Below are 7,911 nucleotides of genomic sequence, written 5' to 3'. Positions count from 1 at the left end.
AAAAAAAAAGCATAATTGCTTTCTTAAGCTAAAGGCAAAAATAAAACATTAAATACTAAAAAAAAAAAAAAAAAAAGAATGAAGACGAAATGCAGCTTCCACATCAGGTTCTCATGTGGCAAAGCTCAAACCAACAGCCAGTCTCGGGGGCGGGGGGCTCCTGCCACCTGGGGCCCCAAGGCAGGCACTCACCCCGCCCCCTGGCTCTTGACTCGAAGGAGTATTCTCTGCATGTGACAGTCCTCTCCTCCCTGCCTACCCTTTGGGGTGTGGGAAGCAATTTACCTACGAGGTTTGCAGGGGAAGAGATGGGATGGGAGAGAACTTGCAGCTTCTCCAAATTGCAGGATGTGCTAAATAATCCTAACAGGTGGCAAATAACTCCCTGAGGGGTGTGAGGAGCTGGGGAGGGGGATGGAAGGGCAGAACAGAGAACCACCTGGCCCTGGAGCAGCACAGGTACGGAGAGCTGCAGGTGAGGGGCAGACCGGCCCTCGATAGTGGGGACATCCCCTGCGGAGCTCCGAAATGCGCACCTGCTGTGTAAACCTGGGTGACTCCCCCTAAACAGATGCATTGCCCTCCCACTTCTTGTTCTCCTGGATGAGTCTTAATTCCCCAGGGAACCTTCTGACTCTTTAGCACCCCAGGATCCAGGGCTCTAATCCCATCATAAGAGGAAAATTCATCACCATCGCCTGTCAGAGGTTAGAACTCTCCAAATGAGACAGGCACAGCTGAGAACGCATCTCCCATTCTCAGCAGGAAAGCTCCTCACAGAAGGCACCGTGTTTCAGCTCTAACTCTTAGAGGGAGAAGAAAATAGACATCTAGCCTTACTTCTAACAACGGTAACTTCCCAAGTTAATATAAAGGGAGAAGCGGAGGCAGACACTTGAATCATGCATCTCAACTCCATTTTATTACAACATCAAGGAAAATAATCAGTTGCAAGAGGAATGATACTGGAGATAAAGAGATATGAAGCGCTCACAATTGCATGGTCTATGCCTTCCTACAAGGGTATAAATATCACGGGTCTCTGTACATGCATTGCGGGACTGAGGTGCACGTGGGTATCGTGCGCAAATGATTTCCCTCGAGGGTGTTGTTCTTTTAATTTCTTGACAGGATGGTTGAAGGTGGTGTCTTCTGGCAGACTAGGAAGTCCCGCTAGGACTGGGACCCAGCCTTTTTCTTCTGGAATTTTCTGAACTGAGACTGAATGGCCACTGCTGCGCGTTCTGTCTCTGGCGCATCCATGTCGATGTCGAACTCCTCTTGAACCTTCTTCTGCCCATCTGGAGCAAGAAAAACACAAACATAAGGCAGTCACTGAGCTGCAAGCAGGAAGACGGACAGCAGCTCTGGATCAACAAAGCCTCCGGGGCACCACATGGCACCACCCCCAGCACAAGACCTAGTTTGCAAAATACAAGCCGGTGGAGTGCATCCTGAACCTTCTCAGAGCTCAGAAGAAGCATCTTCTGGCTGACTGACCTCTACCCCTGCCAGGGAGGGACGATGAAACTCAAAGACACAGTCTCCACATCGTAGATATCTTCTGTGCATGATTTTCTGTTCTTATGGCCCCATTTAACATTAGGATTAACAGATACACACTACTATGTGTAAAATAGATAAACAACAAGGACCTACTGTATAGCACAGGGAACTATACTCAATATCTTGTAATAACCTGTAATGAAAAAGAATCTGAAAAAGAATATATATATATATATATATATATATATATATATATATATATATATGTTTAACTGAATCTCTTTGCTGTACACTTGAAACTAACACAACACTGTAAATTAACTATACTTCAATTAAAAAATTTTTTTAAATGCTAGCAATGGTGTTACTTTCCTCTGGTTTCTCATGTAGATACAATTTAAATAGGGCTACAGATATGGACCCAGTGATACAACCGCTGGAGCTAAAAAAGTCGCTGAGTTTCTGTGCACACACCCTTCTATTACCAATGAGATTTACTTATTGAATTAGGGCTTCTGTTTTTATCATTGTCACAGATGGATGACACCATTCGACCTTCACAATCAAGCTGGACTTTCACAAGTCTTACATTTTGTGCCAACAAGGTAGGCTTCGCATTTTTTTGCTAAGGCAGAGGATTGAACTCATTCACGGTTAAGAGCATTGAAAATAGGATATAAGCCAAAGCGAAGTGATCCCCTGTGCTGATTGTCCCTTTGTGCTGTGACCTTTCCAGCTAAATGCTGAAAACAAACAAATAAATAAAACCCTCTAATCACTCCTTCGGTCTAGTGAAAGTTAATCATTAGAATCATTAAAGACATTATTTATTTTGCTTTTTTTTTTTTGGACCAGGGATTAAACCCATGACCCCTGCAGTGGAAGCGCAGAGTCTTAACCACTGGACCGCCAGGCAAGTCCCAAAGGCATTATTTTTTAATACAGACACAAGGACCCACCCCAGACTCAGGGCTGCCTCTTTGTATGGCCACAGCGGAAGAGCTCCTGAGAACAAGACCAAGTTAGATAAATCAGCGTCCCTGGAGGTAGGGCCAGACAGCCCTACTTTTTTAAAAAGCCTCTCAGGTGATTCCAAGATGCAGGCAGAGTTGAGATCCAGCTACCTGGCTTCAGATGAAGTAACAAATAAGGTCCTGAGGTTAATTCCAGGAAGAACTGGGGGCAGAACCCACCTCTTGGCACCTGGACGGAGAGCAACCCTGCCACCCTGGGCTCACACCTGGAGCAGAGGGGCCGGACAGTGTGAAGAGCACATCTAGCTTGGGGATGGGAAAAGCGGGGGCATTTGTGGCGGGAGAGGAAGCCCAGCCAGGGAGCAGGGACAAGGCTCTATTCCTTGACTTTGTCACCAGGCAGCCTGAGTTCATCACTTAACCTAAATGTGGTCCATCTCTTCAATGCCTGTCTTAGTGCCCTTGGATGATAGTATTCAGGCAGCGCCCCCAGCACAGAGGGTAGAGGACACTGGGAATATGTGAGAGACAGGTTCCTTCTCTCCTGTTTACTCTGTCCTGTTCTCTCTCACACAATCTCTCTCTCTCTCTCTCTCTCTCTCTCTCTCTCTCATAAATAGCTAGCTAGATAGCTAGGTAGTTAGAAAAGATAGATAGATGATAGATAGGTAGATAGATAGATAGATAGATAGATAGATAGATAGATAGATAGATAGATGGATAGATGGATAGATGATAGATAGAATGATAGAATAAGTAGATAGATGATAGAGAGAGAGAGAGATGCATCTGGTTGTGTGACATTTCCTTTGTAGACCCTTGAGCAGGCCCCTCTCAATTTTCCCAGAGACTAAGCAGGTTCTGCCCGGAGCCCTCCAATCCCACCTCCATCTGGGAGGAGAGGATGCTGGCTTTGTAAGCCTTGCCGGGACTGATTGGTCCATGACCTAAATCAGCAGAATTGTTTTCCTCTATCCCAGATTGACTGCCGAGGCCCCTAAATGCAGAGATTTTGAGTGCACGGATGTCCAGGGACTATTTGGGGCGATCTTCTTTAACCCATGAGAACCCAAATATGGAGAATAGTGGGATCGTCTCTTACTGCATCGGGTAACCATCCACATTTTAATCCACACTGCAGGACCCTTTCTTCAGAGACCCTCTAAGGGGCAGGACCATTAGGAGGGATAGGAGTTTCCTGAACCTCAAGTTCATCCTTTAAAAATGTTTCACTAATGTTATCACATGAGCCCGGGGCTAAAGTGCAAATATCTAGCAAACCTGAAATGTGATGGCTCCAGCTCACCTGCCCACAGCAGGGAGGAGAAGCAACAGCTTCTGTACCAAGATTGTCATAAATGGTTTGCAGACCCAAGTCCCTGTCCTCCCAGAGGAACCCTTGCATCTACTGTACCGTGATTGCAAAGGGGGAAAATGAGCTCTGACTCAACAGAAGATGGGAGATTTCTTTTTCAGATTTAAAATGTTGCTGCAGCCTGAAGCTTTTGAATAGCCTAGTTTATCTTTTCCCTTTTATGATAATGGAAGAAAACAGCAATATTATTTTTTGACACATGATGAATGAAGATGAAGAAAATTACATCTATTTAGGGAATGTATAATGAGACAGTAAGGGCGGGTCATAAAAATGAATTTCACATTTATATCTTCACCTAATATCTTCAGCCAAAAGTGATTTATTGATTTCTCCCTCGTTTGAAAAGTATTCCAGTGTTTAGAAAAGAAACCACTAATCTTTCAGGAATCATTACTCTCTCTTTACTTTGTAGAGTCAAGCATTTCTTGGGGAAGGTCAGCCATGGTTACTCCTTCTGCCGAGCCGTCCAGGGATGTGCAAAGCAGGAGGGGGACCCAGACTGTGATGGAGAGGGGACAGCTAATTAGAATCGGTGGCACAGTGTTCAATGCGAATGATGTGAGGGCCTGCAGATGGGTCCACGTGGTCCTGGGAGCTAGAAAAGCAGAGCTCTGAGCACCCCAGACTCTGCAGGAGGGAAGGGATGATGGAGGAGAGCATCTGAGGGACCACTGCCAGTGCCCAGAGCCCCTGGCCCTGCAGAAATCTCAGTCATCAAGCTGCCTGCCGAGGCTCCCCTCCCATGTCTTGGGTGATGGTGACCACGGAGGGTGCAGGGTGGCCATACGAAAGCCTCCCTTCCCCGTCACTCCAGGGCAGAGGAGAGATGCCTACCACCAGCAGCAACTGAAACCCAAAGGTAGGACCTCAGCCATGCCCGCTGGGGACAGGAAGGGCCCCAGGAGGGTGTGCTTCCTCCAGGGCCCACCCCATCCCCTCCCCCCCGCATTGTGGCTCTTCTTGGGGCGATCACTCTCTTATTCTACTTCCTGTGCTCCTCCCTGGTTTGTGGTCCATCGTCCCACTACAGAGTGAGCTCCGTAAGGGCGGGGACATCACCTGCCTTGTTCCAGTGGCTCAGCCAGGGCTTGGCACATAGTAGGTGTTTCACGAGTAACCGATGATTGCAAGTGAGTCCATTAATCAATAAGCCAGGCGGCTGTCCGGTGCAGGCCTTTCCTGGAGGACCTCACCAAGTCACTCACCCTGGATGGGAACCGTTTCATTTCCACGAGGCAGGGGGTCCTCAGCCCCTCTTCCACCACCCGGCCTCTCGAGGAGGAGGCTGGAAGGTGCCATGGCAAAGCCTCCGTGGGGCATTGACCTCAGGTGACATGGGGAAGAAGAGGCGAGGTCTCTCTCTCGGATGGAAAACGTGGCCACGTGGAATGACGTCAGGAAGCGTTGTCTAAAGGGTTACAGGGAATGGTCAGGGCCCTGGTGGGAGAAGGGGGGCCCAGGCGTGCAGAGGTGGGCATCTTCCGATACTCCCGTAATGGTGGATTCTCATGCCAGGGAGCTCCGGGTGGGCTAAGCCCCTCCGTGCCCAGAGCAGTGCCTGCCACCAGCACCATGTCAGAGAGTAAACAAAAGGCAGGCCTCACGTCCGGCAGACACAGCTCTCCAGCCTCCTGGCGGATGGAGCTGACGCCTTCCCAGCCCTCGGACCCTCCCGCCCCGGATGAGGCCGCTGGCGGAAGCAGGGGTGCGGGTCAAGGCGAGGAGGATCGGGGGTGTCTCTGGCTGCTCTGTGGCTCTCAGGAAGCTTCCTCGCTTCTCTGAGTCTCAGTTTGCTCATCTCAAAAATGGAGAAGTAAAAATAGTTTTTTAAAAGCCTGCTCCGGGAGTTCCCTGGCGGCCTAGTGGTTAGGATTCTGGGCTTTCACTGCTATGGCCCAGGTTCAGTCCCTGGTCTGGGAACTGAGCTCCCACAAGCTATACAGCATGGCCAAAAAAATTTAAAAAAAAATTTTTTTTAAAGCCTGTTCCACCTAGTTACCAGTGTCATGTGCAAATCAAGGCCATGGTGTAAATTGCACGCAGGCCCAGTTGTGACAGGCAGGACTTGCTACGTCAGAGAAGGATGTGGGCAGTCACGTGGTTCTCCAGCCCGGCCAGGGCCCTGCATCCGCTCAGTGGTGAGACTTATGGATGCTTGGGCCCCAGCGCGAAGGGGAAGGGATGCTTTCCAGCAGGGCCGGCCATGCAACCGCCAAACACAGCCGGGCAGGGGCGTCAAGGCATCAGGCCCCTCAGGTGGCCTGTGGCATTTGCTGGGCTTGTGCTGGGATGGTCCCCGCTCAGCAACACAGAGCACAGAGACTTCTCCACCTAAAGAGGACTCCCAGGTCCTGTGAATAGACACCTGGGAGAGCGCAGAAGAAGGGTGGTGCTGTGGGAGGCCCTGAGGGCACCGGGCTCTGCACAGCTTCTCCATCAGAAGGGACAGTAGATCTGGGTGAGCTGTGCAGGGGGCCTGAGCCGTCTTCACTTCCAGATCTCCCTGCGGCCACCCCACTTGTCCTCTGCTGCCGCTCACATCTGCGCTGTGTGGGCTGCACCTGACGTTTTTATTCAGGGTCCCGATGCCTGACATGGACCGAACACATCCCACTCGGGTCCTGGTGGTGGCTTTTGAGCCTGAGCGGGCAGTATTTCACCAGAGCACCTTGTAAACTGCCGGGGACTGAACAGTCCTTCTCACCTGTATCTGTCTGGGGTCCTGGAATTTGATCATTTCTGTGTGTCCCTCCACGAAAGGAGTTCTAAAGCTTACCAGGAGAATGGTCAAGAGATTATTTATTCCAATCCGCTGGTGTGATACAAAAAGATAGCAATTGCCAACTGCCCTGGAGAATGAGAGGAAAACCCACTTCCTGACCGTAGAGCTCAGGAGGCATGAGCAGGACTCCAACTGCCATGTTCCGTGGACCAGGGCCCCCCACAGACCTTCAGACTTCACCCAAACACTGCCAGGCCCATTGCCTGGAGCATCTGGTCTCAGAGACATGAAGCAGTCCGAGGAGGTGAGGATTAAAACCTATCAGGTGGGACAGCTGACTGTTTCCACCACACTATCCGTCTACCTATCCGTTATCCAGCTCTCCGTGTCCCCATCCATCTTCTCTCTCAGAACAAAAGGCACAGCTGCAAAACCGTCCCAAGCAATTAGACTTTCCTCCCTGGGCAGACACTTCATCAAACAACCAAGGCACAGCACAGAGCACTGCCGATGGCCCCAGCCTGATGAAGAAATGATGCTCCCTGGGGCTTGGGATGTCTCAGGATTCAGTGTTGCCATGACCTCCCCACCAGGAAAAAACCCAATCCTATTCAGATTTATACTTTGCACGGCTCTAGGTATTCCTTACACCATTTTCCTGAAATATTGCCTTTTCCTTGCAGTAACTGAGACAGGGAATGGCCCTGCTGTTTTTCATTTTATTGTATCGTAAGAGAAACGTTGAGGTAGCCCTTCTTAAAGATGTCGTTATGTTAAGAACCAGTCTTCCCTGAGCATTAAATGGATCTTCCTTCCTAGACGTTAAGTGGATATTCTTTTACAGATCATTTGATGGCAAATGGAAAATCGAGAATCATAAATATAAAAGGAAGGAACTGCTACCGGGTAAAGACAATCCCAAATGGATATGACAAGTCTATGATATTGTCATGAAAATCCATCCAATGGGAGAATGGTGTGATAGACTAAAATCCCCTTTGCATGATAAACACAGATTGTGAACTGATAAACACAGATCAGCCCTACAGCCCATCAAAGTTTCTTACTGAGCAGCTGTATTAACCAGTAGGGCTGCCGTTATGAAATGCCACAGACTAGGTGCCTTAAACAACAGACTTTTTTTTTGTTTTTACAGTTCTGGAGCCTGGAAGCCCGAGACCAAGGTGTCAGATGCTGTGGTTTCTCCTGAGGCCTCCCTCCCTGGCTTGTAGACGACTGCCTTCTTGCCGTGTTCTCACATGGTCTGGGGTCTCTTCCTCTTCTTATAAGGACACCAGTCAGATTGGATTAGGACCCACCCTGATGACCTC

At 49.2% G+C, this 7,911-nt stretch overlaps 1 protein-coding gene across 1 annotated transcript in view; it reads right to left on the bottom strand.

Moving 5' to 3' along the window:
- Positions 1–991: 991 nt before the first annotated feature.
- The window catches only part of PCP4 (Purkinje cell protein 4), a 55,630-nt gene continuing 48,710 nt past the window's right edge, over positions 992–7,911 (bottom strand). The window contains exon 3 of the mRNA XM_059922298.1: positions 992–1,301. Coding sequence (XP_059778281.1) covers positions 1,174–1,301 — 128 coding nt within the window. The 3' untranslated portion in view covers positions 992–1,173. The remainder of the gene's footprint in view (positions 1,302–7,911) is intronic.

Source organism: Balaenoptera ricei, chromosome 4, assembly GCF_028023285.1.
Source record: "Balaenoptera ricei isolate mBalRic1 chromosome 4, mBalRic1.hap2, whole genome shotgun sequence".
Taxonomy (NCBI): domain Eukaryota; kingdom Metazoa; phylum Chordata; class Mammalia; order Artiodactyla; family Balaenopteridae; genus Balaenoptera; species Balaenoptera ricei.
Note: the sequence above shows the minus strand (reverse complement) of the source record. Positions and strands in the feature narration are given on the sequence as shown.